The sequence below is a fragment of the Dichomitus squalens genome (genome assembly GCF_000275845.1).
Source record: "Dichomitus squalens LYAD-421 SS1 unplaced genomic scaffold DICSQscaffold_8, whole genome shotgun sequence".
NCBI lineage: Eukaryota > Fungi > Basidiomycota > Agaricomycetes > Polyporales > Polyporaceae > Dichomitus > Dichomitus squalens.
The window spans coordinates 898,467-924,717 of NW_006766890.1; the positions used below are offsets into that span (position 1 = coordinate 898,467).

The 26,251-nt window shown below is 53.5% G+C and overlaps 8 protein-coding genes across 8 annotated transcripts; 3 read left to right on the forward strand and 5 right to left on the reverse strand.

Moving 5' to 3' along the window:
- Positions 1-327: 327 nt before the first annotated feature.
- On the forward strand, positions 328-1,983 carry DICSQDRAFT_56817 (uncharacterized protein; the record flags this gene model as incomplete). Its single annotated transcript, XM_007364361.1, has 2 exons — positions 328-459; positions 1,582-1,983. Coding segments are annotated over 2 exons (534 nt in total), but the record flags the coding sequence as incomplete, so codon positions are not given.
- Positions 1,984-2,117: 134 nt separating this feature from the next.
- On the reverse strand, positions 2,118-5,367 carry DICSQDRAFT_57329 (uncharacterized protein; the record flags this gene model as incomplete). The annotated part of the gene is made up of 8 exons (XM_007364362.1): positions 2,118-2,303; positions 2,420-2,896; positions 2,957-3,463; positions 3,515-3,645; positions 3,701-3,883; positions 3,929-4,066; positions 4,182-4,474; positions 4,529-5,367. The coding sequence occupies 8 exons, from the start codon at positions 5,365-5,367 to the stop codon at positions 2,118-2,120; spliced, it is 2,754 nt and encodes a 917-aa protein (XP_007364424.1).
- A 3,199-nt stretch (positions 5,368-8,566) lies between these two features.
- Positions 8,567-11,031, reverse strand: DICSQDRAFT_103597 (uncharacterized protein; the record flags this gene model as incomplete). The annotated part of the gene is made up of 3 exons (XM_007364363.1): positions 8,567-10,383; positions 10,456-10,578; positions 10,638-11,031. The coding sequence occupies 3 exons, from the start codon at positions 11,029-11,031 to the stop codon at positions 9,059-9,061; spliced, it is 1,842 nt and encodes a 613-aa protein (XP_007364425.1). The 3' UTR covers positions 8,567-9,058.
- Positions 11,032-11,812: 781 nt separating this feature from the next.
- On the reverse strand, positions 11,813-13,179 carry DICSQDRAFT_146052 (uncharacterized protein; the record flags this gene model as incomplete). Its single annotated transcript, XM_007364364.1, has 6 exons — positions 11,813-11,860; positions 11,961-12,131; positions 12,181-12,499; positions 12,553-12,590; positions 12,642-12,926; positions 12,979-13,179. 6 exons carry the CDS (start codon positions 13,177-13,179, stop codon positions 11,813-11,815), a joined length of 1,062 nt encoding a protein of 353 aa, XP_007364426.1.
- Positions 13,180-18,451: 5,272 nt separating this feature from the next.
- On the reverse strand, positions 18,452-19,900 carry DICSQDRAFT_83979 (uncharacterized protein). The gene is made up of 6 exons (XM_007364365.1): positions 19,696-19,900; positions 19,356-19,640; positions 19,267-19,304; positions 18,893-19,211; positions 18,643-18,843; positions 18,452-18,587 (listed from the first exon to the last, which is right to left on the reverse strand). Exons 1-6 carry the CDS (start codon positions 19,894-19,896, stop codon positions 18,546-18,548), a joined length of 1,086 nt encoding a protein of 361 aa, XP_007364427.1. The 5' UTR covers positions 19,897-19,900; the 3' UTR covers positions 18,452-18,545.
- A 991-nt stretch (positions 19,901-20,891) lies between these two features.
- On the forward strand, positions 20,892-22,072 carry DICSQDRAFT_160817 (uncharacterized protein; the record flags this gene model as incomplete). The annotated part of the gene is made up of 6 exons (XM_007364366.1): positions 20,892-20,979; positions 21,040-21,347; positions 21,411-21,549; positions 21,604-21,778; positions 21,842-21,964; positions 22,014-22,072. The coding sequence occupies exons 2-6, from the start codon at positions 21,049-21,051 to the stop codon at positions 22,070-22,072; spliced, it is 795 nt and encodes a 264-aa protein (XP_007364428.1). The 5' UTR covers positions 20,892-20,979; positions 21,040-21,048.
- Positions 22,073-22,303: 231 nt separating this feature from the next.
- Positions 22,304-24,170, reverse strand: DICSQDRAFT_103604 (uncharacterized protein). The gene is made up of 7 exons (XM_007364367.1): positions 23,871-24,170; positions 23,582-23,817; positions 23,349-23,519; positions 23,011-23,280; positions 22,758-22,956; positions 22,622-22,704; positions 22,304-22,567 (listed from the first exon to the last, which is right to left on the reverse strand). Exons 1-7 carry the CDS (start codon positions 24,145-24,147, stop codon positions 22,502-22,504), a joined length of 1,302 nt encoding a protein of 433 aa, XP_007364429.1. The 5' UTR covers positions 24,148-24,170; the 3' UTR covers positions 22,304-22,501.
- A 129-nt stretch (positions 24,171-24,299) lies between these two features.
- On the forward strand, positions 24,300-26,213 carry DICSQDRAFT_135332 (COMPASS complex protein). Its single transcript, XM_007364368.1, has 10 exons — positions 24,300-24,362; positions 24,426-24,618; positions 24,670-24,822; positions 24,877-25,008; positions 25,059-25,158; positions 25,209-25,276; positions 25,339-25,526; positions 25,587-25,693; positions 25,746-25,904; positions 25,957-26,213. The coding sequence occupies exons 1-10, from the start codon at positions 24,344-24,346 to the stop codon at positions 26,167-26,169; spliced, it is 1,332 nt and encodes a 443-aa protein (XP_007364430.1). The 5' UTR covers positions 24,300-24,343; the 3' UTR covers positions 26,170-26,213.
- The last annotated feature ends 38 nt before the right edge of the window (positions 26,214-26,251 follow it).

The window sequence follows — 26,251 nt, forward strand, 5'->3', positions numbered from 1 at the left end:
GATGAGCACCTGACAGCACGGATCGCTGTCAAGTTCGGGTACGATGGCGCGTGAGTATAGGCAATATCACAAACAGGGGGGACAAACGAACCAGGAAAGGCAAGCAGACGATGACGATGGCTTTGGACCAGAGGGGGGGATGACGAAGACGCTCCCGGGCCAGAGGGCGAGACAGAGGCCGCGCGGCTGGAACGAAGTACCCGGCGCACCCGCGCGGTGACTGTGAGTGATGACACTGATGAAAAACATGACGTTAGCATGCATGAACACACATTTTGACAGGTCGCTGTGCAGCGGCAGAGGAAGGCCAAGGGTACCCCATGGGGCGATCCAAAATATGCGGGGGCGTTTCTGGTGAATGCGCAATCAGACAACGAAGACGAACACAAGGAAGGAGAGCGTCCTGCAGGCGCACCTGTGCGTTACCGACGTCGCAGGCCATGGTGGCGCAGCGCATTGGTGAGTTCAGATACTTTGCCACGTTCATCCTGTTGGCATGGTGGTGGAGCATTACGTTCGCGTTCGTGTTTGCTATCGCAGAGTTTCGAGAATTTGTGCAGCTGGCCCTGCGCCGCGATCTGGATGTTCTTCGCGAAGTCGTGGTGCTGCTGGAGCGTCGCCTTTGGCTGGTCACGGTGCTTCTCGAGGAGTGTGATGATGTGGTTGGGCACACCGTGTGCCCGCAGCTCGGGGGCAGAGAGCGCCACGTAGCTGATGATCTCGCTGAGGGCCCTCGGGTCCTTGATGTCGCTCAAGCCCTGCGGAGCCGTGGCGCCTGAGGGGCCAGCGGACATGTCGCCACCGTTGACCTTCTGCCCGAGAATCATAAGCCGTCGTTGGTGGAAGAGCTGGCGGAGGTACAGGCTGTCGAAGTCCTGCAGGCATGGCTTGTACACCTGCTCGATGTGCATGGCGATACCAGGCCCTGACTTAGTGGGCTCATGGCTGTTACCGGAGAAGTTGACGAACCCAAGCCGTCCCGGGATGAGTGGGCACTGATCCTGAGAGATCACGAGAGAGGGAACGAGCAGAGGAGGTTGATTCGGCGCAATCTGCTGGACCGTGACGTTGATCCGGAAGCCGTCCTGGCTCATGACATCGTAGTGCAGCTGGTACAGGTTGATCTCGCGACCCTCGACCTTGAGCATTGGCTGGTTGACGGGAAGTTCCGGTACCCATTGCTGGAAGTAGGCCTTCGTGAAGTGTCCGACAGTCAGCGGAGAGTACGACATGTTGAACGGAGGGCCAACGCCGTTTGGAAGAGGGTTCGGCCTTGCGTGAGCAGTGAGCTGTGCACCACCATGGGACGGCGTGCTGTCATCCGGTACGAGCAAGGGTGTTGGTATCGCGCACTGGGGCATGTTCAGCTGCGACGTGGCTATCTGTGGAGGGAGCTGAGGCGTACTCATCTGGGGACCCGATGGTCGAGACGTTAGAAGCGAGACGGGCAGCAGTGGATACAGGACGGGGACTGTTGAACTAGAAGGGACGAAAGATGTCGTGACCTTGCCAGTGATCAGAAGTTGTTTTGGGTGGTGGGGACGAGGGTGAATTGCGTATGCTTACCCAGAGTTGTTCCAGCTCCAGCAGCTCTACGACGAGGTCGATGCACGACCGGATCCTTCCCCCGATCAGGCGCAACTCATGAAGGAACGAGTACTGGGGACAGACCTTGAGAAAGTCAAGCCCCCTAAAGCGCGCTTGAAGAACCGGGTGCGCGCGTGGATGGTAAAGGCGGACGTGCTTGAGGCGAACCCCGATTGGATGGAGTCGGGGCGAGTGGCTAGAAATGGGACGCTGTGGGGGGAGGAGGAGGATCCAGTCGAAGAACCGGTAAAGCGGAAGAAAGCAAAGCAGGGGGAGGGTAGAAAGACGAAACGACCGCGCGGCGACACGGATGCTGTTGAAGCTGCGCGCGCGCGCGTTGCGAAGGTGACCAACGGGATTGATCCGGCATTGATTGTTGCGTCGTTGGAGGATTAGTCGAGGGCGTGTCAGCTGGTGCGACGTCATGTTCTGAGTGGGGAGTTCTCGGATTCTTGGTCCAATTCATCTTGTAGGTCGTTGAACCAAATGTCGTCTGGCTCAATTCCTGTCTGCATGTACAAAGATGATGATCAATCGCAAAATGTTTGTATGAAAATCGGACTTACACGATCAAATGAGTGCACCACCCATATTGGATGCTCAAGCCCACGAACATTGCTCGTCACGGGTATAATCGCGACTGCAGCAGAGAGAAGGGAACTGTCGATAAACTCGATAGGGAAGAACCGGTGCTGATATGCAACGTAGACTCCAAGCTCGGTCGAACTGTACAACAACATAACATCAGAACCATGTTAGGTATAAGAGTGAGTACATACTACATCGACCAAGGGAAGGTTGGCATACTGTCATCGGACAGCATACGCTCTACTAAAGAGCAAAAAATGGGGGGGAGGCCGTGAACAGTGACCTCGAAATGATACAGGAGGTGACATGGTGTTCGGCCATCCGGAAAATCGACACATGCATAAGAGTCTGCCTGTGTGCGAGAATCCGCAGTTGATCCGAATCGAAGCCCATCCTTGCAGATGAAGGGGAGAACCTTAACTGAGCCATCAGCGAGAAGGATTGCATCATGGTCTGATGTGCGAGTCATATCGTCAGCAATAATGAGATCAGGATGTCGGGACCTAATAAACTCGAGGAGGAGGCGGTAGATCTCAGGATGAGCAAGACGGCGAAGATTGGTTGGTTTCTTGACACGTTTGGGCTTCAGGATCGTTGACGCGCCTCGCGCAAAGGCTGCGATCTGAGTGCGGAGGGTCCCACGAGTTGCGCCCTGCTCGGTACATATGCGCTCGAGAAGGGCGCGCTCGTCCGGCGTGGCATCAGCAGGCAGTGTAGAAATCTGGAACCGTTAGCACGCGATTGCAATCATAGAACATTCATTGCAATGGGCAGTGCTTACCAACTCGTACAAACGATGCTTAGTAATCCAGTTGCGCATAAGCGACAACTCCATTTCACCGTCAGCATGGCCGTTGATGTTGACTTTCTCGAGTTCGCCATTGAAACGTTCATGCGCGAAGAGCCACCAAGCATAGACTGGTCCAAACAAGCGAAAGAACTGCGGGTAATGCATGGCGTAATGAAAGTTAGGCACGAGATGGATGCCAAGCGCAACCATCTCCTGGCAACACCACTGAAGAAAACGATGGCCATATTCAACCTCTTCCTTGGAGATGCTCTTAGCGGCAAGAATCCTTTCCGCCAAAGACGCGTATAAAAAAACGCGGTAAATCTTCACGAGGTTGCGCTCGAATGTTGGTTTTGTCTTCGCATTATGGGGGATGTCGGGGGCTCCTCGTCGGATCTTGTCATCCTCACCTCTCCAGACTAGCCAGAGCACAGTGCACTGGATGTTCACCCAGCGGCGCCACTGATCGGCCTTCGGAAGGCCACGATTTTCTCCGAGCTTAGCGTGTTAGAAGCATGCTAAGCTTGCTAGCGAGAAAAACAAACTTACGTTAGATGGCAGCCGTCCAATCCCAGACGGCCACTGAATGGAGTTTACAATGGCCTGAAGCCTCCGCCACCCATCTGCATCGAGGAGATGCCCCCCAATCAAGATCTCCGTGAACATGTGTGTTGCCATGCCTCCCAACAGGTTAGTCTCCGCTTGCACAGGGCGTAAAAACATCACTGAACATACCATAGAAGTTGTGCATAAAATCAATCGCTGATGTGGAGACCGGAAACCACCCGGTGAGCTCGTCCATCACTGAGTAGCGCTTGCCCGTCTCATCCAGGATCTTCTTGCGTGCTTTTTTTGATGTCGCCTCTTTCGCTCTAAAAGACGCTGAGAGCATCTCCCAATCATCCCGCAGCCGGAAGCCTGAAAAAAGTGAGCAAACAAGTCTAGTGTATGCGAAATACATACTCTTGCAATCGTACCCAGCCTCCGTATTCAGATCTCCGTGTTCCAGTCCACAACACCCACAGAGGTGTGTCTTATGACTGTGCGACGCTGTCCCTTTGAGCTTGCTCGATGCTGGGGCATCACTTGTGTGGCATTCGACTGCTCCGTGCATCGGCACTGGGTTAGGCTCTCCAAAAACAGAAAGCAGGACACCTGTTACAAACCACGTCAACGCTTATCACAAACGACATGCCTATGTTGGAAGTAATAACACCTGACGGTACGAGATGTTCGCGCAGAACGTCGCGATCACGCTCGTTCGGCAACACGTTCAGATCATCCGAAGCGCCGGAAGAAGGACCGGACATACCAGTATAAAGGATCTTGAGTTCCTTGACAGCCGGCTCAAGCATATGATTGAGCTGTTCAAGGCTTGGCTCGCGCGGGCCGGGGATCATCATGAGTAGGTGGACGTTGCGCTGCAAGTACCGGACAGAGCGATGTAAGTTGTTGAATGTCAGATACACCGCCCCGACGGAGTGCGGCCGCCCCTCCGTCACACCAAACCTACAAAATAATCGAGTCAATGGTTCGTCTCCAGGGCCGCAATCAGTCGCTCACCAATCGAGATTGATGGTGAAGCTCTGCCCGTATTTGATAGAACGGAGGGTGCGCCGCGGCCCGGAGAAGGCCTGAACGTCCTCCACCTGGCCATCTTCATGAACTGTGCGGGCGCAATCCAGTGTGGTAGCGCGGTAAGCCTCGGCATCCTGCAAATCATGCATATGTTCACTGTAACCTACAGCGCGAGGGTGCGCATCATTACAGGACCTGTCTAAATCATTAACAAATTCTTTGCGAAGAAAAAAACGCGGGAGGGCTTTGAGAAGCGGAGCGTATGCTGCAAGCTTTGCAGGCACCCGCTTGCAGGTCTCATCTTCTGCACCGGACGCTGCCGGACGCTTGCGGGTCTCCTTGTACACCTCGCCTTTACAGCCTCGGACTGTACACTGGGGTGATAATAAAGCATCAATATCTTCAGATGAGTAAACCTTGAAACATGCAGTGCAAACCGCCTGGAGAGCAATGTAGTCATTGACATTCAAACCTAACCGTTTGCGTGCCGTGACAAGCGATCGCGCAGGTTTTCGGGGAGAGTCAGGCAGTGTTCCCAAGCACAGTTTCATGATCGCAAGCTCATCGTTCAGCCGTCTCTCAGCATCCAAGATTGGCGAATGTTCGAAAATGTTGGCTAGGACGGCATGAAGGTAAGCGAGACGGACTGGTGGGCGCTCCTGGAAAGCCGGCACCAGAGTCGACAATTCTGCGTCGCCAGTGAGATCTAAGAGGGCCGGAGCAGGTGGCAGGGTGGGCGCGACATTTTCGAAAGGGCTGGATGACCGAGAAGAACCCAGAGATGCAGGCGCGCCAGATGCCGGAACAAGATCTTGCCCATCCATCGCCGTGTCAGCGCCATCAAGTCCCAGAGGAGAGTCAGACCTGACCGAGCCATCGAAGTCGATCCCAGGCCCAGAGAGTGCATAATCGTCATCAAGTACTGGCGACAAAGGTCGGGATGCATTGCCCAGAGTGGGAGCACTGTGAGGGACGAAAACGTCGTGAGTCTCACCGGAAACACCACCACGCTCGAGGTTGAGTCCTCCGACACCATCGACAACGTCAAGGCGAAGATCCACAATGTGTCTCGAGCTCGTTTGGTCCGTCAGAAACCATTGAAGACTCACCGAAAGATCGCGCCACTGCGGCTCAGGCTAGCGGTAACGGACCGATGTTCGCGCGCAAACGGCGCATATACCCTGTGCGAAGGTTCTCCGGGGCCTCGCTGGACTTCATTGTGAGCTTGAAGTGCGGCACTTTGACTGGCAGCTTGTGCGGCCACGAGTTTACGATCAGTACGCGCGTGGTTTGTCGCGGTCTGCTTGCTAACGTAGTCGAATCCATGGATCTTCTTAGAGCATTTGTATTTGCATTCGCATTTTGTTGTTTCTTGCCAACGTGGTTTGGGAGGCATGGGGTGTCGTAGATGATGGCTGGATGCACAGAATAACGCGGGTGTATTGCGGGCAGAGTGCAAGTCGCGACATGTGTAAACGCGCGTAAGGACGCGTCAAAGGCCGTGACCGCGATATCTGGCTCAAGGCCAATAATCGCGATAACTCTTATCTGACACATATTCGAGACTTGTCTGCAGGGCATCGAGCTCACTAGAATGGAGTGTAGGGAACATGATGGTAATGCGATGGTAACATGTAAATACTCAGCATGTTCCCCAGGAAGGGGAACATGCATGGGAATGTAGTGGGAATGTGGCGGTAATGCGCTCATCCTCTCCTTGTTCCCAACCTCCGTAATCTGGCGCTTCACGCGGTGCGAGGGTCCGCTTAGCGGATGAGTAACCGCGCCTCCTGAAATGCCGTTTGCGTGAGGAGGGGCGCAAGTCGCGTAATCCAGGGGGTCTGCGATGGGCACCCGCGCGGACGCGAGCGTGCGTGTCCAGTAAGCCTGGGCCGCGTAGTCTAGCGCTTTGCGTTTGGCACGCACCTGCAGCAGATATTGTCGTGCGGGCCTCCGGTGATGCTTGTCCTCTTTCACGTATTGCTTTGCGATGCTGATGTGTCTTTGTGGACCCGGCATAGTCGCCTATCTAGGTTGGACATACGTCATGTTGCCCGCGGTGACATGTAGTAAAACGCTACCACGAATACATCTATCGCACTGTATCTGATCGATGGACGGACACGTTCACAACACGTCGGCACCCTGCTCATCCAAAGGTCATCGAACGTTCTTTGTAGTCGTCGGCAAGCGGAATCGCCATATGCGTGCGCGGCGATCTGCGAATTTCGGGCGTCGTTTGGCGCGGACAGGCGGACAGGCTCGTTCGAGGCTCGGGGGTCTTCATACGAAGGGGCTCGTCCTTCGGCACTCTATCTGCTCGTGAGCACCTTCGCATTCCGCCACCTCGAGCCCGGTGCTCACAAGACCTTTGCGAGCGCGAACTTTCCACACGTCAGCTTCGCTACCGCGCGCTTGCTCGGCGGTGTTTGGGAACCTTGGGCGCCGGCGTTCAACACGACTTCTCGCTGTCCTCGGCCCGTTCTTGTCAAAGTCGTATTGTATCTGCGCACACCGACACCCACAAGTATTTGATTGTGTGATGGGTGGTGTTTCGATCATGTACTCGTGCCCTCCGCACGAGCGTGTCCGAGGGAGGTCGTTGCTCTGCAGCTGCACGAAGCTGTGCAGCCTCGCCTCTGCTGCCTCATATTCAACCAGCCAGTTCCATTTCAATATGCCTGTTGTTCTTTCTCAGTGTGGTTGACTACACACCCGTGATCGTCTTAGCAAGAGCAGTCAGTGTTCTCATGTGCACCGCCGGGGGTGAGCAGAACAAAAATGTGCTGGCATCTGTCAATGTCTGACTGAGGAGTCGCACCCGCAGATGACAAACGATAGGGAGCAGAAGCTTTCGCTCGGTGCTCGTCTATTGTTGACTTCATCGAGAATGGTTATAAGCAACGGAATCCGGACAATCTTACGCCGGGCCCTCTTCGGGAGTAGTCAATTGTTCTTGCGATCATATCGTGTACTCTATGACGGAAGCCCGTGAGTTGTGTCAATTTGAGCCGGTCGACTCCCCTCCTCCTCAGCCGTACCTCAATACCGGTCGGACCCTTCCGAGCTGCTCTGATTGGGTCAAGTGCTTGCTGCATGACGTAGCTGGAGTACAGTCTTCAATCCTACCCTGAGAGCGTGGGTGCAAAGTTCCCTACACGAAGTGCTGATCATCCGAACGTGTAGCTCTTCTCCAGGTACCCGGAGGCGACACCGTTAGGGACGGCAATTGTGCGTGGCAGAACGCTGCGCTCGCTCGAGTGGCTGATCGGTGGACCCACGCGCCGACAGAAGCCGGACGTCTTCAATGGAAATGGGACATGCCGCACGGCTCGCACCAGAAGCAGATGGGTGCATATCATCGTTGCTCCCGCCGTGCACGGAGCCAACGCTGAAATCCAACTTGTGCCCTAGCACACGTTCCTTGAATCGACCGCGATCTATCGAGTTCTTCTGCGGGCACGTTCGCGTCGTCTTCCACCTCGCTCGTGTTTTCGGCAGGCTCGACGACTTCCCGAATGATCAGCAGGACGCCGTCCTCTCAGACCTGTGTGTCCGCTTTCACCCACTACAACGAGCGGAGGAACACAGGTTTCATCGCCAGTGGAGTGCTAGGCCTCCTTATTGCAGCCCTCATATTCCATATGCTGTTGTGGCCTAGGAGGCTAACTCGAGCAAGCACAGGTCCAACTCCGAACATCCTCCGAGACGACCGTGCTTGGTCTCCGTGGGGTCATCACCTCGCATTGAAGGATTAGGAGTCGCCCACCTCTGCCTTGTTATGCATTCGATAGCTTAGTCACCGAACACAGGTTGCGACGTGGTCCCCTCGCGGTCTCGTAGCCTGGCTCCGCTAGCTTCAACTATCCCTACATGTGGAGCAATCTGGAAACAACACACTGTGATCCCATCCGCGTGTACCGCCACATTCTATGACACGAGATCATCAGAGCTGGTAAAGATACATGTATGCGTGTCTTTGTCAAGTACCATATCATCGCCTCTGATTCCCCTGAGGACATGCCCGATTGAGATGAGAGTATGTCATCACATACCAGCACATGTAACCTTCTTAACGATCAAGACGAGTGTTTGCATCGCTCGACAAACGTACACGACGGTAATGATACGGGTGTAAGACAAAGTACGGCAATAGGACTGTCAGAACAGAGCCTTGACCTGACGTTCACCTGTAGCGTGAGGGTTAGATATTGCCACATCAAATGAACAGCAGCATGTCCATGTGGAGCGACTAGGAAACATCATACCAGGGTTCTATCCGCGTATTCCGCTTCGATGGCAATATCCGTCATTACATTTTACGTCCACCACAAGGACCGCCTCTCACTCTCCTAACAACACGTCCAATGAGCTATCGTACAGGAAAAAAGTCGCCGGATTCCAGTACATCGTAAAATACCAACGATCGGGGCTAAGATCGAATCTTTGAAGAAACACGATCCCGTCGCCGAGAAAGACATCCTACGCACAAGGACACATCAAGCAAGCTGCCGATCACCGGTACCTCTCTCCAGTCTCACGGGCAAACACCCCCGTTGGCTCGATCTCCACCGCATCCTCCAGGTCCATGAACGGGCAGCAAAACTCGCCCGTCTCCATGACCTTCTGGTAGAGAAGGCGTTCCAGCTCCTGCGCCGCCTCTTCGGACGGCATTGGCCTCCCCTCGCGCGCCATGCACTCGAGAAAACCTTGCAGGTCGTACACCCGGCCAGAGCAGCCAAGCTGTTTGTTGAGGATCGACTTCGCCCTCGTGGTATCGGCGTCCGTCAAAGGCGGACCGTCGGTTGGTCGGCCCTCCTCGGCCTTGATATAGCGCACAAAGCCCCACCTGTTCTTGATAGGTCGTTTGTTGAAGGACCAAGAGGAGTCGCGTTCGGGTGCGCGCAACACGAACACCCAGAGGTCCTGTTGATCGCGAGGTATCCGCGAGGAAAGCAAGGGCACAGACACCACCGTCCGCTCACCGAACGTTTGGCCCGACTTGCGCAGCCCAACGTGGAATGCAGAAAGGCTCGCGAGGGGCTTAGTGTGGGCGCCGTTGCAGCCGAACTCATGCGGATCCCTCCACGGCAGTATGTCTGTCAGCGCCTGTACAGCCTGAGCTGGAGTGAAGAAAGGTATGGAAGTGCACGACAAGTCTCCATTGTCGTCAATGGCGACGAAGGTGAAGGCCGAGGGATACGAGAGTGGCTTCTCAATAGTGAGAAATGCAGGATGAAGGAGACCTTCAAGGGTCCTGAAGTGAGTAGGCTCCTCTTGCACCAGATCGAGGATCTTCCGGTCGACGATAGAAGGGCAATCCATGACCACGAGACGACGGAGGGTCGGGGCCGCCTCAAGAAGGGTGGGAATATCGTCTGCGACGAGGACCGAGTTGGACGACGCGTCTAGTAGCTCGATCTCACCAACAGCAGACAACACTTGAGCGAGCTGTGGGCCGGAGAGCTGGAAGTTTGAGAGGTCAACGCGAGCGACCTCCTCCAACTCGGACAAAGTGCGTATGAGCAGTCGGACGCCAGAGTCCGGGAACGGGTTGACACCTCGTAGAATGCTCTTGATCTCTGGTGCCTTGCCCGGTAGCCTCATGAGTCGCTCGATTTCGTTGTCGTCGTCATTATGGATGGAATGCTTGACGGCGACATCGAGAATCATGTCGACAAGAGGAGGGACGGCAGCAGCATCTGCTACTGTAGCGCTTACGGTTCTAGGAAAGGGCCGCGCCTTGGAGGCTGCAGGATCTGCGAAGCAAAATTGTGGCCAGGCTTCGGCTAAGACATCAGCAGCGATGAGAGGGACGCTCTCAAGACCCTTCACAGCTTCTATTCTCGCCCCGCCACAGTATCATTTGTTAGGATCTATTGCAACGGAAGGATGACCATGTGGACACTAACCGTCGCCGTCGAGAGAGAACCCGAGGTACCCGCGAGCATCAAGAACGCGCTCATCCCGTAAGAAACAGTACGCGGGCCGATCGGGCTCAGTTATGTCCAGAATGGTGATTCCGTCATCATTGTCTGCATACAGGACTCAGTCCGGCTAGCGATGTCATATAGGAAGTGTGGCAATCGCTCACCTGCATCACCCCAGCAGCCTACCCATGCAGGCATGATATTGTGCTCCAACGTAAGGCCAGACGCGTACATCCTCCGCCCGGCTGCCAGATCTGTCGTCCACGCAGAACCCAGAAGGGATGCAGTGTACGGGCAAGGGTAATTGGGAATGCAAGGCTCCTCTTCTCCGTGTGGTCCGTATTGTCCCTCAAGAGCCCGAAGTTCCGCGCGGACCACAGAGAGGTTCTCTGAATTGTTGATCAAGTTTACAAAGCGGCGCGCAGCCTCGAGGGGAGCTTGGTCAAAGCACCATTGATGGTACACAGCTGCTATGCAACGTCGTTGCCCCGGGTAATTGGGAGGAGAACCGTGAGGACGGACGCGGGCTATGAGAAATGCCTGATGTCTCTGGCCCATGAGTGAATGGAGGAGAGGGACGGAGAGATCGATGTTCTACGATTGAAGTCGAGCCCCTCTTGAGTGCAACGCGGCTCCGACCCTAGCACCTCACACGTTGCCCAAACAGACGCGTGGACGCATGGCACGAAGACCCACTCATCTACGCTCACTGGCAGCTCACCTTCCACTTGAGTCTGACACTCCGGCCGGCCGAACAAAGCTTCCTGGACCGGTTGCACTGGCAGTTGGATTAGGATCGAGCCAGGCATGTTGACTAAGCCCCTGGACAGAAAGGAGGAGTCCATACTAGCAAGCATTGTGCAAAAAAGAGGTGCATTATTGACACTGGATGGTTCCTAGCCGTCATGTACGGTGTAGCGTTGCGATGAGCGTCGGGCCTCGAGTGCTGGTGCGGGCAAGCTTTGTCGGTTGTTGCCGCAACAATCCCGGCAAAGTCCGGGAGCGTCTTGGTTGTCCTTTTGCCACCAAAGTCACTTGGAATCGCTACATGGAGTCGTCGCTCCTACAGTATATCATGCTTCACAAAAGCCTCCCTCAAGCTGCTCAAGGCGATACAGGATCTAGAATTTGTGCATACCAGTGGGACTTCGCATGGACATTCCCCTGCATTGTAGTACTATCTCTATTAGTGCTGTTAGGACCAAGCCACGCGTTTGAGGACGGAGGAAGGGGCATCGGGATGTCAAACCAATTGTGATGTATAGACAGTACCGTCAGGCAACATATTCGCATAGCAGCATCTAGACAAACAAGAGCAACTATACAGATTGCAAGAACACTAACGGTTGCGAGTGCTTCGACTCATAATCGAGCCAAAAGCACAAACCTATAGATGACGTAGAACTGGGGGGTTTAGGAATAAACGCTCTGAAAAGCTGCTCGTTGGACAGACTTACCAGAGAGAACCCATAGAACAATGCTTGTACAATCAGAGGCTCCCCTCGTGGACGAGGTCTCCAATATTGTTGCACGCTCCATATGCTCCGACGTATCGCTTGCCAGTGTCGAAGTGCTGCTGCAGCAGTTGGTCGCGAGGCAGGATCCCTGCTAACCATTTGATTGACTAGTGGGACAAGAAAGTCCATGTTTGCGTATGTCTGTAGAACTAGTCACGACGATTTCCTGGACAAATAACATGATACGGACCATTAAAAACTGCTGCCGAAAGAAATTCCCAATGATAAACACATCAAGCTTGAATGGATCATAAGGGTCATCCTCAGAGAGCTCCGGTGGGTCTTGGTCTAGCCCATCAGAGCCAACGACAAGTCTGTTCGTATCCTCTGGCTCGAACCGAGTCGAGATCCCGAAATCAACGTAGTAATAGGTAACAGGAACATCATCTCGAGAAAGTAACGTGGCCGGTCGCTTGATCTGTTGGGGCATAGAAGCCGTATACATCGGATGGAACCCGTCGGGATAGAGAGCAGAAGCGTCCATCATGAGATTTCTGTATGCACAGTCACTATAGTCATATCGAAGTCAGTGTATGGTTGTGGGCAACCGTGATGTGCGTACCGGTGAGCAACGCCGTGCTCGTGTAGGAATGCTAAACCCTGCCGTCATTTGTTTGTTGTCATCCCGCACTACAGAAAGAGAAATTGTACCTCAAGCAACTGATCGATGCAGTCAAGTATATTCTTGACAGACTTGAAGGGGGGATCATCAACGTCGCGCAGGAAAGGCATCACGATATATGACATCTGCGGATCATCCGCGTCCGGTATGATGTCGAGGATGGGTACACAATGATTGCGCGGGTCCGATCGGTACTCTGGAGAGGAAAATCGCCTAGCAATATCCAGCTCCTGAGAATCTGTACGAATCCTCTTGAGTTGGACAAGCTTGCCGTCGGCGATCCTCGTAGCATCCATTAGGCTTGGCCTTAACGCCTACAAACGCGAACGCAGTGAGTTTCGAACAACAAACGATTGTCAGACTTACATGAGTTGTTAAAGAATCTTCCGCATCTGTGGGTCGAATGCTCGGGTCCGTCTTCCAAGACGGTACCCAGCCAGGTCGGTAACGACGTCGGAGCATATACCCCCGAGACTCTAGATACTGCTGCCTGTCCCTCCACGTGATCTCCAGAGACGATAGTGTCGCATAACGCTCTCTACGACGAGCGGAAGCGTCGTCTGACATAGTGAAGGCAAGTATAGGAGAAAAGAAAGAGATGTCTGAGGGGGCTGCCAGTGAGGTGCGGGACGTCCGCCACAATTGTGACAGCCACCGAACTCATTAAAACTCAGAACAATGGACACAACCATTTGTTCTCCGACAGGGGTCCAACACAAGCCAAACCCATACCTCGGAGTTTGTAATGTGGACCTACTGACACCCACGCTATTCACGACTGCGTCAAAGCAACATACGTGGCGCGTTTCTTACAAGCAATCCGGAGAGTTGACCTAGTGTCCGTTGTGTGGGGTTTGCTCGCCCGTTCTACTCTATGCTGACGCTTTCACCTCAGGGAGCTGTGGGAGCGGTCCGAATAAACTTGGCTTAAGTGACAGGATACGTTCATAGTCACCTTAGCGCAAAGTCAGTCCCGCTCCTGGAAACTTGGCTCTGCGTAATGGACAGTTTGCTTGTCGTAGGAGTCGCGTTCAGGTGCGCGTAACCAAACACCTGAAGGTCCTTTGACCACGAGGTATCCGCGGAGAAAGCAAGGACACAGACACCACTGTGCGCTCACCCAGCGTTTGGCCCGGCTTGCGCAGCCCAGTGCGGAATGCAGAAAGGCTCGCGAGGGGCGTAGTGTGGGCGTGGTTGTCGCCGAGCTTACTGCGCTCCCTCCACGGCAGTATGTCCGTCAGCGCCTGTACAACTTGAGCAGGGGTAAAGAAAGGTATAGGGTGCAGGATACGTATCCGTCGTCCGTGAGAGCGACGAAGGTGAAAGCGGAGGGTACGACGTTGGTTTCTCAACAGTAAGGAATGCCAGACGGAGATTTTGTTGTTGTCGTCGTCAATATTGATGGAATGCTTTACGGCGACATACAGAATCATGTCGACAGCAATGGGACGGCAGCAGCATCTGCTACTGTGACGCTTGCGGTTCTAGGAGGGGGTCGCGCTGTAGAGGCTGCAGGATCTTCGAAGCTAAATTGCGGCCAGGCTTCGGCCAAGACATCGACAGCGATGAGAGGGGCGCTCTCGAGACCCTTCACAGCTTCTGTCCTCGTCCAGCCACGTTGTCATTCTTTGTGATCCATTACAACGGAAGGATGACTGTGTGACTTACCGTCGTCGTCGAGAGAGAACCTGAGGTACGCGCGAGCATCGAGCACGTGCTCGTCCCGTAAGAAACACTACACGGGCTGATCGGGTTCAGTTATGTCCAGAATGGTGATTCCGTCATCATTGTCTGCATACAGGACTCAGTCCGGCCAGCAATGTTGATATAGGAAGCGTGGCAAACGCTCACCTGCATTCCCCCAGCAGCCTACCCAAGCATGCATGATATTGTGCTCCAACGTAAAGCCAGACGCGTACGGTGATTGACTATGCAAGGCTCCTCTTCTCCGTGTTGTCCGTATTGTCCATCAAGAGCCCGAAGTTCGGCGCGGATCCCAGAGAGGTTCTCTAAATTGTTGATCAGGTTTATGAAGCGGCACGCAGCCTTCAGGGGGGCTTAACTCGGTCATAACACCATTTATGATACGCAGCTGGTATGCGGCGTAGTTGCCCCGGGTAGTTGGGAGGAGCACTGTGAGGACGGACGCGGGCTATGAGAGATGCCTGATGTCTCTGTCCCATAGGTGGCTAGAGGGATCAGGGAAGGGACGGAAAAATCGATGTTCTGCGTGTGGACAGGAAATTTCCCCCCAGGTCAAGGTTGAACCGCTTTCGAGTACAATGCGGCCCCAACCCTAGCACCTCACACGCTGCCCAAACAGACATGTGGACGCATGGCACGAATACCAGTCATCTACGCTCACTGGCAGCTCACCTTCCACTTGAGTCTGATGCTCCGGCTGGATGAACAATGCTTCCTAATGCTGTTGGATCATACGAGGCATGTTGACCGAGCACCTGAACGGTAAGGAGGAGTCCATACTAGCGAGCATTGTGCAAGAAAGAGGTGCGTTATTGACACGGGATGGTTCCTGGCTGTCATGTACGGTGTAAGTAGTGTTGCGACGTTGGCAGGCTTAGTCGGTTATTGCCGCAACAATCCCGGCAAAGTCCGACAGCGTCGAGGTTTTCCTCTCGTCATCATTAATTCATGGGAATCGCTACCATTAGGAGTCGCCGCTTCTACAGTATGTCATGCTCCATAGGAGCCTCCCTCAAGCTGTTCAAAACGATACAGGATCTAGAATCTCCTTCTTCAAAGGTGTGCAGTGGGACTCCGTATGGACATATCCCTGCATTGAAGGTTCAGGCACCGTGCTTCCGAGAGCTCAGCGCATGGTTCTAAATTGTAGGACCTCAAAGACCCGCAGGCGTTCCTATCTAATTGTTATCGGATGGAGAGGCACGATCGGCGCGACGTTGAGCAGAAAATGCGACAATCGACTCTCTCTCATCGGGCTACAGCATACTTCGAGTGTGGGATATCGTCCGAGCGTGGCCGGCCCGATTTACAGAGGCGCTCCAGGGGTGCCATCGTGGCCGGCCTCATGAGTCGAAGGATGGGCTTGGAACAGCGAATCGACCATGGGTGACCGTCAACATGGTACGCACGAGGAATGCACACGAGTATGGTGCTGCGGTCGCGGCCCTGGGGATACCTTGTCATGGACTGATCAGCGGACCCCTGTCCTCCCACTCTGACAACATGCAGATACGGCGGCTGGTTGGCGCCGTCTCCTGAACTTGTCTGCCGCGGTAGCTCCCCGAAGACTCCCTAGCCGCCGAGGACGCGAACACTGTCTTGTCCGGTCAGTTCTCCTCCTGTCAGTGCGCGCTCCATGCGGCCATGACAGTGAGCTTACAGACGTTACTAGGCGGCCTTCACTTAATGGTGCACCGCGTTCAGGTTGCGAAGCGACTCGTCCCACGATGCCATGGTAAGCGCATGAATTGCCGAACCTCACAGGCTACCGGGCTGGGTCACCCGGGCGAACAAATGTGGAGTTCCAGTCGCGTCATCCACAAATCGCTCAGCATCCATTGTTGACCGACGATTCGGATAACCCTTCATGTGAACCTCTGATGCACGATGTGAATCGTCCGGCGGTGAGAAGAGAACCTTGGGGTTGCGACCATCAGGAAAAACTGCATCTGCTAATTAGAGATAAATTAGTGTAGTCCCTGATAATGGCTGCTAATCCGCTCTTCACCGTCTCTAATGACGGGCGGCAAATGTGGGCGAGCGACGACATGACTTACTAAGTTTCAAGGTACTTCCTTGTTCTAGCGGTTCATGTATATTTGAACGTGGCCTATTCGAGAGGTTGCAGGTATTGTCCGATCGTGTGCACTCTGGCGGATGCACGGCTGCCTCTTCAAGCACCTGTACTTGGACACGGAAGGACATTTGTTCAGACGCCCGTCGAGCTTAGACGTGCAAGTTCGACGGGCGTTTAAGTCCAAGTCTTCTCTCCCAGCTGCCACGTCACGGTAGATCGCTCTTTCACCTCCGTCTCTGCTCTAGTCCTGGTATAGTCTAAGTATGTAAAGTTGGCATGCGAACACCTCCTCAGACCTTAGCTGGTAGGTGGCGCGACGCACTGTGTTCATTTGTTCCTTTGGAAACAGCAGCAAGGCCAAGAATCTAGTGCAGGTGGGTGGACGAAGATCAATGAGCACACACTCCACAAAGCTTCAGGTCTGTGCATTTCATCTTATCTCTACCCGCCTGCCCCGATGAGTCGCCGTCAACTCCATGTCCTGGGTGCTGCACGAACTGGCTACTCTCCTTGCATGTGTGTAAGTCCCTCCATCCCCTAACATCGCGTATACTTCCTGCTCGTGTGTAATACCCATGTCCTCCAATAAGTACAGTAGCACTAGACTAACATCACAATGCCTGTTCGGCACTACCGTTCCTTCGCAGTTCTTTCTCCCTGCCCTCTATCAGTATATACAGCATCAGCCTATGGTGGCAGATATACCCATATCCTAGTAGGATGCCTAGTTTGTCCCGTAGGTCCGTCTCCCCTAGCCATAGTTGTCGTGTCATGTTGTACTAGAGTATATGGATGTTCAATATAATGGCGTGTCGCCATCTGTAATGTGTAACGACACAATATATATGGTTCTAAAATGAGTGTACAAATTATTGGCATAAGAGCGCTGTAAGAGGGCATTAGTGATCCATTTGCGCAGCGCGCTTATGGACATAATGGCCATCTATTCGGCCGCTCATTAGGACGGGACTAAGCTAATGAGACTAATGCCCTAATCGGCCTAATTAGGGGTAATTATCCCTGATTAGCAAGTGCAGTTTTTCCTGATGACATCTGTTCGAGCGGGGACAACAAGGGAGCATAACAACAACATCTTAAGCGAGCCGAGTCGCCCAACCGTTCCCACCTCACGCGAATTGAACACCGGGTCTGCAGAGCGTCTGAACGCCAACCCTCCTAAGCTGCAGATGCCGCACAAGTATGTTACAATCGCGGCACCTCTGGAATGGTTTCGCTCCAGGTCCCGCTCTCCCTCTCACCTCCACATCGCTTCAGCATTTTTGCCTGGGGCACATCAATATTTCGGAATATCCAACTGAAGCTCCAGAAAGGGTTCAGCATGCCAGCCTGTGGGTGCTCTCGAGTTCGCATCTCAGCCGCGTGGGCGCCTACCTGGGCGACGTCTCGGCCATGCTGAAGAATGGAGTTCTTTAGGCCGGATAGATAGCTGACATTTAGGGTCGAGTCGTACGAGTTTGCCGCGCGACAACCGCCTCCGGACAGCCTTGTGTGCCAGAAGAGCGTTTTCAGAACGCTGTTCCTGGCAACCACCTCTCCCGACTGAACTACGAGGACCGTTGTCCCGTATATTGACGTTATTATTGACGGCATGGGCAGTGCGCTAGTTGTATTCAGACCCCTGCATCTTTTGTTCGCCTAACAGACCTTGCGTGGAGTAACCCACCTCAATATCGTTAGATCAAATCTCTGTCATACGTTCCATCGAGTCGGAACTCAACGGTAACAGGAGTCCAGTAAATCATAGAGGTAATGATGTTCATGTGGAACTGACCTATCTCGGTCGATTCAGTGGTGCTACGAGGTGCGAGTGGCATCAGGCAGGAGATCACCGGTCAACCTTCATCTTGACGTCCTCATCGTCCTCGTCTTAGTCTGGCGAGCCGTCGGCAAACGGTCGGCCAGGTGGGATATAGCTTTCTCAACGCCATACTACAGTCACATCCAGACCAGAGCCGTTGGGTACTTGGTAGTCTCTCGGATAGTGCGCCAAGACTAATCCACGCGTATTGGAATGTCAAACAGATTGTGGTGTGTAGACCGTACCAATAGACAACGTATTCACATAGCATCTAGACAAACGACAGCAACTATACGGATATGCAGGAACACTAACGGTTGCGAGTGCTTCGACTCATAATCGAGCCAAAAGCAGAAACCTATAGATGACGTAGAACTGGGGGGTTAGGAGTAAACGCTCTGAAAAAGCTGCCCGCGAGACACAGACTTACCAAAGAAAACCCATCGAAGATTGCTCGTACAATCAAAGGCTCCCCTCGTGGGCGAGGTCTCCAAAATCGTTGCACGCTCCATATGCTCCGACGTATCGCTTTCCAATGAACAAGTGCAGCTGCAGCAGTTGGTCGCGATGCAGGATCCCTGCTAGTCATTTGATTGACTAGTGGGACAAGAAAGTCCACGTTTGCGTATGTCTGTAGAACTAGTCACGACGATTTCCTGGACAAATAACATGATACGGACCATTAAAAACTGCTGCCGAAAGAAATTCCCAATGATAAACACATCAAGCTTGAATGGATCATAAGGGTCATCCTCAGAAAGCTCCGGTGGGTCTTGGTCTAGCCCATCAGAGCCAACGACAAGTCTGTTCGTATCCTCTGGCTCGAACCGAGTCGAGATCCCGAAATCAACGTAGTAATAGGTAACAGGGACATCATCTCGAGAAAGTAACGTGGCCGGACGCTTGATCTGTTGGGGCATAGAAGTCGTATACATTGGATGGAACCCGTCGGGATAGAGAGCAGAGCCGTCCATCATGAGATTCTTGTAGGCGCAGTCACTACAGTCAGATCGAAGTCAGTGTATGGTTGTGGACGACACCGTGATGTGCGTACCGGTGAGCAACGCCGTGCTCGTGTAGGAATGCTAAACCCTGCCGTCATTTGTTGGTTGTCATCCCGGACTACAGAAAGAAAAGTTATACCTCAAGCAACTGATCGATGCAGTCGAGTATATTCTTGACAGATTCGAAGGGGGGGTTATCCACGTAGCGGAGAAAAGGCATCACGATGTATGACATCTGTGAATCATCCGCGTCCGGTATGATGTCGAGGATGGGTACACAATGATTGTGCGGGTCCGAGCGATACTCTGGGGAAGAAAATCGTCTAGCAATTTCCAGCTCCTGAGAATCTGAACGGATACGCTTGAGTAGGACGAGTTTGCCGTCAGCGATCCTCGTAGCATCCATGAGGCTCGACCTCAACGCCTACGAACGCGGACGCAATTAGTTTTGAACGACAAACAGGGGACGTCATACTTACATGAGTTGATAAAGAGTCTTCCGCATCTTTAGCTCGAATGCTCGGGTCTGTCTTCCAAGACGGTACCCAGCCAGGTCGGTAACGACGTCGGAGCATATACCCCCGGGACTCCAGATACTGCTGTCTGTCCCTCCACGTGATCTCCACAGGCGATAGTGTCGCATAACGCTCTCTGCGAGGACCGGAATCGTTCCCTGACATGGTGAGGGCAAGTATAGGGGAAATGGGAGAGATGTCTGAGGCTGAAGTGCGGGACGTCCGTGCCATTTGTGACAGCCGTCCTGCCGAACTCATTGAAACTCAGAACAATAGGCGCACTGATCTCCGACGGGGGTACAACACAAGCAGTACTAGCGAAACCCTTATCTCGGAGTTTATAATATGGACCTACTGACACCCATGCTGCTCACGACTGCTTGAGAGAAAAGTTGAACGTTGAGACGACCATACGCTACTTTCCCCCATAGGTAGGCATTGTTTTTCGTATTGCCTTGATCGATTTCTCTGCTGCTGCTGCTGCAGTCTACATAGCCCCGCGCGGACTACGTGAACATGTCAGACTCATACGTAATAGTTTGTGGGTGCATGTGAACAGACCCTCGGTGTCAGAAGGCTGTTCACATTACACTTGCTATGTCGTGCGCTTGGGATAATGCATCTCATACCTCACATTTCCCGAGCTCGAGCCCGCGCGGTTTGTCTGCGACGGCAACGGCGAGGGCCGGCAACGATGCGGTCGTCCGTCTCCTCCTTGGAAATGGCTGAGTGCAAGATGGGAGTCTCCCCTACGCTCCTCAACCCCCGTGTTGCTGGCGGGATTTGCAATGTCTGCACAGAGAGGTTTGGCGGATGCACTGTATACTAGTGATAATTGTGATATCGAAATCGTTGAAACGGGAGGAGGATCAAGTCCCTGCTTCAGGTGGGACGTCTCGGCGGTCTTCCAGCCGAGAAAACCTGCTGTGGACGTGCGACCGCGAGAGAAAGCAGGTTTTCTTGGCTGTGCTCGCTTGCAGGCGTTTTCAAAAGCGCCGGGAGACCGGGCGCAGAAATCCATGTTCACAGCGCCGAAGTCTCTTTGTGTACGCCCGTTCGGGAAACGCGTCCCTTCCAGATAACCATAACTACGCATGTATAAAGTCCTGGGGCATAGAAGCAGAGCCCACCCAATTGCTATATCCCACTACCCTCCCACAGTACCCTTCAAGTCCCAGCACTTGCCCCCTGCCGCCGCGTAAAGCTGACTGCTCCCCACTCTTGAAATCTGCGCGTAGCGCGTAAAATGTGAGCTTTTCACTGGGCTGTAAGCTGTCCGACTCCTTTGAGATCGCTAATTTTTTTCAGCATCCGACAATGTCGTATACAGACGTGGGCAATGCTCGTCGTGGCCTACTTGATGGCACTGGTGTCGTGGACCAGTTCGGCTTTGTCGTCAATGTCTTCAACACCATCCAGTTCGCCCACCACGTCTTGATCCGCCCTGTAGCTGGACTCTATGCCTCCCGCTGTCCCAACGAAGCCAAGATCGAGGAGCTCGGGGCCATCCTGAGGCGATGGAAAAAGATACTCTCCAACCTCGAGCCGGAACAAAGGGCGCGATTCGAGCGTGACCATCCGGGAGAATTCGAGGCTATGATGGAGTCTATTGAAGAGTACGTAGTGGTTCGTACACTCATATCCATGTGTTTGACGAAAGCATTCCCATTTTTGTGTAGATATGAAGATCGCCTCGATGAGTTCACGTTAGAGTTGACCGACAATCCATGGGCTCGCTATTTGCCTATCAAGGCTCAGTTATCCCAAGAATGGGTCGAGATCTGCACGGGTGTCAAAGACATGAACAAGGATTACAAGGTGTGTCATATATCCTTCACTGATACCCAGATGACACTCTCTGACATGCCGCAGACCACAACGAAACAGTATCGCACCAAAAGCAGATTCAAGGGCGCTCAGCAAACTACCACCAACACTGCAACCCATCCACCCGCTCTTCCAGCTGCAGGCCAAGCAACAATGATTGCTGATCATGGTGACGTTGAGATGCTCCCCATCTCTACTGCTACAACTCCCGAGATAACAGGTCAGTTAGGCTTTACAATATACTTCTAGCATACTCTAATTGATCCCTCGCATTGTCATGAAGAACAACGTGTTATCAATCGTGACACGATGAACGTGACCGAACAATACCGGCAGATTTTGAGAGTTTATCCCATGTATAGCGTACCATCCAGCTCATTACGGGATGGCTACGCGATCGTTCGTGGTAAGTCTATGTTCTCGATCACTTGATTGGTGCTCTCACAAGCAGTCAGATTTTATGGCATCGTTGGGCCTTCGCGGAGATAGCTCAGATGTCTTCAACCCAGCATAAGTCAGTGACTGCACTCATCCAGTATGACTTGCATGTCGGACATGAGTCCCCCTCGATATCGTTTGCATGCATGTATGATATGGACGATATGAACAATATTATTTGTGAAGTCAGATGAGAGCATTTCCTATGTATTGATGTCTACACTGAGCTAGTAATTGCTTCGTCCGGGATTGCTCTCGAGAAGATGGGGAAAACCTCATGGCTGCGACCCCTTCAAAGGGAGCACACAACAATAACTCATGGTGCTCATGTGCGTGACTCACCCAACCTACGTGAGAAACGCTAGGCTCAGCAGAATATCGCTCGTGCGTCAGAACAAGATACGTGGCACGTTTCTTACAACCAACCAAGAGAAGTTGACGTGGTGTCCGATGTATGTGACGAGAGATATTTCTCATCCGTTCTACTCTACGCTGACGCTTTCACCTAAGGGAGCTGCAGGAGCGGTCCGAATAGTTTTGGGTTCAGTGACAGAATACGTTCATAGTCCCCCTAAAGCAAAGTCAGCCCCTCTCCTGAGACTTTGGCTGTGCGTTATGGACATACGTGAACGGCCTCTGCAACAGACTGACAAACCGTCCACAGGACAGCACAAACGGCACGGCAATGGTCCTTTAATTGTATCGTTTCTGCAGACGGCTCGGTGAGTGCGGGTCGTAACTGCACGCATATCAACTGCCACCTTCTGCTGTCGCATTGCTCGGAATGTCCACCCAGCACTTCAGGATAGCCTCCAGGATTGTACCCCGCCACTTAGGTATCCTGGGCGCGGATACTTCCACGACCGCAAGGAGGGCCTGCAGGGACGAGAGCTTGTACTCCACACTAGCGCCGTTATCTGGGCTCGGAATGAGAGGGAAGACGAGTTGGGGGATCAAGCCCTGTTACTCCGAGATGAATTTCGAGGGCGCCAAGCATGGCTCCTGCCAGCTCACCTTCAGGTAGCGAGAAGTTCCGACGCCCAAAGTGCGAACAAGTATAGGGATCGCGTCTACAGATGCCTGCAAGGCGTCCAGCTCCCTCGAGGCGTAAAGCCATATATTGGCTAGGATGCAATCTCCTAGAAGGGCGCAGAGTTGATCGAAGCGGGTCTCAGAGCCGTCTGCGGTCGTGAGCTCGGTCAGTCGGACGCTCGTTGGCACGGTTGCGCGAATGAGATCTGGTGTCTCCCGATGTTGGAGGAATGTCAGACATGTCTTGAGGGACTTTACACAAACGTCAGCACGACGACCAAAGGGTGGGGTTGAGGCGACAGGAAGAATGTCACACTTACACTGAGGATCAGAGTGTCAATCCCTGTACGTCGCAGCAGGTCAGGAGGGGAGACCTCAAGCAGCTGCGACACGAGTTGGACGCCTCGCAATTTGTATTTCGCATCATAATCGTCAAGCATTGTCATGATGGGAGGAACGAACAGATGCCATAGTTTCTCCACGGATCGAGTCTGCGGTGCAAGTTAAAGTAAGAGATTGAGGAACGGTGAGATTGTGGTCACACAAAACGCACATCGGTATGCGATAGGCACCAAGATATAACATGCGAGACTTCGGGGTGATTCTTCCACTCCTGCCCTTCCATATAATCCAGGTGACCAAGAGGACCACCGGCCGGGCGAGGAAGCTTGCGACCTGTCTCGATATTAACCGAAGGATGGGGATTAGGCTGGAAGATGGGTTTGATAAAGCCACGGAGGACTTGCTCCTGTAAGTCGGTGGACGATATCACATAAGCATTCAGAATGTCTATGTAGCCCGGCAGTCAGCAGAGGCTGTGGAGGAAGACAACGGGTACCTGCCTAGTGCGACGTTTCGACTTCGCTCCAGCACCCATGGCCCATCTCCAGCAAAGGGAGACAAATAATATACAATCTCTGCTTGAGCATCAGCATCCACAGGTCCTCGCGCGCGGAGATCCTCTCGCAACCTGCTCAGGACTTCGTATGCTTTCCTCTTCCATTCTTCGAGGTGGACGACAGTCTCCGCTTCGGCTGTCTCATCGTGCTTCGCGAAAGCAATGGGAACTTTGAGGCCTCCATAGGACGTGGCAGCATCCTCACGATGCTCTTGTGCCATAGTTGAGAATGCAGGAGGGGACGATGTCTACAATAGACGGTGATGGTTCAGGCGAAGTACGCGACTGTGGCCAATTCATCGCGCGCGCCTCACGCGTCCCCTCGCTTGCTTCCAGCCACCAGAGGCTCGCTTGCACCCCAGACTATCTTCCTTTCCATATCCTCCTTCTAAACGCCTGTCGGTACGTGTGGTCAAAATGAACAGAGCGGTAGCAAGTGAGTCCGATACACCTCTCTATCTTGCTTGTCAGGATTGCTGACCTCGACCGTTCCCTATAGACCTGTTCACTTCGCCGTACCCGACGGCGATTCAGACGTCGTTGGACTCGTATGCTAGCATAGCTCGATACGATCCATCGGGGCGATTCATTGTTGCAGGGCGCGTGGACGGGATTGCTATAGTCTGGGACTTGGACACAAAGGGTCCGGTGCGGACGTGCGAGGGGCATGTCAAGGGTATTACCAGCGTCGAGTGCGTCGCGATCAGCTCTTGTGGCTTACTGTGAGTTCTTATACTTTCTAGCTGGTCGCACAACTCGCGCTATGTCCTAACGTCGTCGAAGGACTGGAATGTAATCGTATGGGACCTCGCCTCCGACAGCGAACCTCCCCGCCGTCGGTCTACAATTCGCTTCGACGTACCTGTGGTTTTTGCATCGTTCCATCCCAAAAACAGGTACGTATCTGCTAAATGCCTGATCTCTGACGTCTTCGCTCATCTTTCCCCAAGCAAAATCATCCTCGTCCTTCTGAGCAGCGGAGAGGTCTACATTGTGGACCAACGTAAGGAATACAAGGGACGCTACGAGCTCATCGAGGCTTTGGATGAGAGTGACGATGAGGGTCAATACAACAGATCGAGGTATGCTTCTGTGGAGTCCTTCGTGGCGCCGACTCACGGAGTAGCACTAGGTCTGCCCCAACAGCAGCACGGTTTGACCCGTCAGGCAAGCATGTCTTCGTAGGTACGACATTGGGTACACTCCTAGTTTTCAACACTCGCACCAAAACCGTATGTGCATCGTGACAGTTTGGGAACCACACCTCACGTAGCTCGCGCAGATGATAGCCCGACATAAGATAGCAGGCGCAGGCATCATCCGTGGCCTCGAATTCGTCGCGTCAGGAAGGTGCGCCTTGATTCCTGCCCTGACTGACGAGTACCTTGTGACTGACACGTCGCCCAGCACAGACGAATAGTGACGAATTCTTCTGACCGTGTCCTCCGACAGTTCAACCTGCCAGTATACGCACCTCCCAATGCGGATGGCGAGTACATCGAACAGGAGTTGGAGCCGACGCACCGCTTCCACGACCCCATCAGCAAGGTGTCGTGGCATGCCATGTCGTACAGTCCAGACGGAGAGTGGTTAGCAGGAGGTACGCCCTGATTGTACCGTTCCCTCAACGTCTGTCTCATGGCTGGACTATATTGGTCAGGCGCCGCAGACGATGCTGCACACAAAATCTACATCTGGGACCTCGCGCGAGAGGGTCTCCTTGCGAGCACGCTCGACGGAGGCCGCGAGCTGCTGACCTACGTGCACGTACGCCGTCTTGCTATCCTCATTACGCCCTTTGTGACCGTTCACGCTCTAGTGGCATCCGCATAAACCCTCGATAGCTTCCGTCACGAATTTGGGCAACATCTTCATCTGGCACTGTCCAACGGATGAGCGCTGGGGAGCCTTCGCAGGAGGGTTCGAGGAGGTGGACGAGAACGTCGAGTACGAGGAACGAGAAGACGAATTTGACATTGTAGGTCGTGTCCGTATCGGTGATATGCTCCCCTATCTAATCACACTCTTAGGAGGACGAAGCGGAGATCGCCCGGCGCAAAATGCTTGAAGAGGAGGAAGACGTCGACATTGAAAGCGGAGTCGAGGAGGTCAACGGTACCGCGGATCATACACGGCAGAACGGAGAGAACGATGAGGATATTCTGTGGGCATTGGAGGAGCCGGATGACGATATGAAGGGCTGGGAGTTAAAGGTGATCATGGACGAGGAAGATGGAGTGTAGCTTGTCCCTGCGCATGTTGTTGTTGTTCCGTGCGACTTGTAATCAGTACCAGGGTTCAGATTTGAACGTGATCCGAGAGGGC

What these genes read in the sequence shown, in the direction of transcription:
- DICSQDRAFT_135332 (XM_007364368.1), top strand. An exon ending in TCAACACTCGCACCAAAACC is followed by an intron (nt 25,159 to 25,208) that starts GTATGTGCATCG and finishes TAGCTCGCGCAG; the next exon opens with ATGATAGCCCGACATAAGAT. An exon ending in GAGAAGACGAATTTGACATT is followed by an intron (nt 25,905 to 25,956) that starts GTAGGTCGTGTC and finishes TCACACTCTTAG; the next exon opens with GAGGACGAAGCGGAGATCGC.
- DICSQDRAFT_103604 (XM_007364367.1), bottom strand. Translation starts at nt 24,147, where the DNA reads ATGGCACAAGAGCATCGTGAGGATGCTGCCACGTCCTATGGAGGCCTC. An exon ending in TTGACACTCTGATCCTCAGT is followed by an intron (nt 23,281 to 23,348) that starts GTAAGTGTGACA and finishes GTTTGTGTAAAG; the next exon opens with TCCCTCAAGACATGTCTGAC. An exon ending in GAGCAATGCGACAGCAGAAG is followed by an intron (nt 22,705 to 22,757) that starts GTGGCAGTTGAT and finishes AGCCGTCTGCAG; the next exon opens with AAACGATACAATTAAAGGAC.
- DICSQDRAFT_83979 (XM_007364365.1), bottom strand. Translation starts at nt 19,896, where the DNA reads ATGTCAGGGAACGATTCCGGTCCTCGCAGAGAGCGTTATGCGACACTA. An exon ending in AAGACTCTTTATCAACTCAT is followed by an intron (nt 19,641 to 19,695) that starts GTAAGTATGACG and finishes CCGCGTTCGTAG; the next exon opens with GCGTTGAGGTCGAGCCTCAT. An exon ending in TCTTCGATGGGTTTTCTTTG is followed by an intron (nt 18,588 to 18,642) that starts GTAAGTCTGTGT and finishes CTAACCCCCCAG; the next exon opens with TTCTACGTCATCTATAGGTT.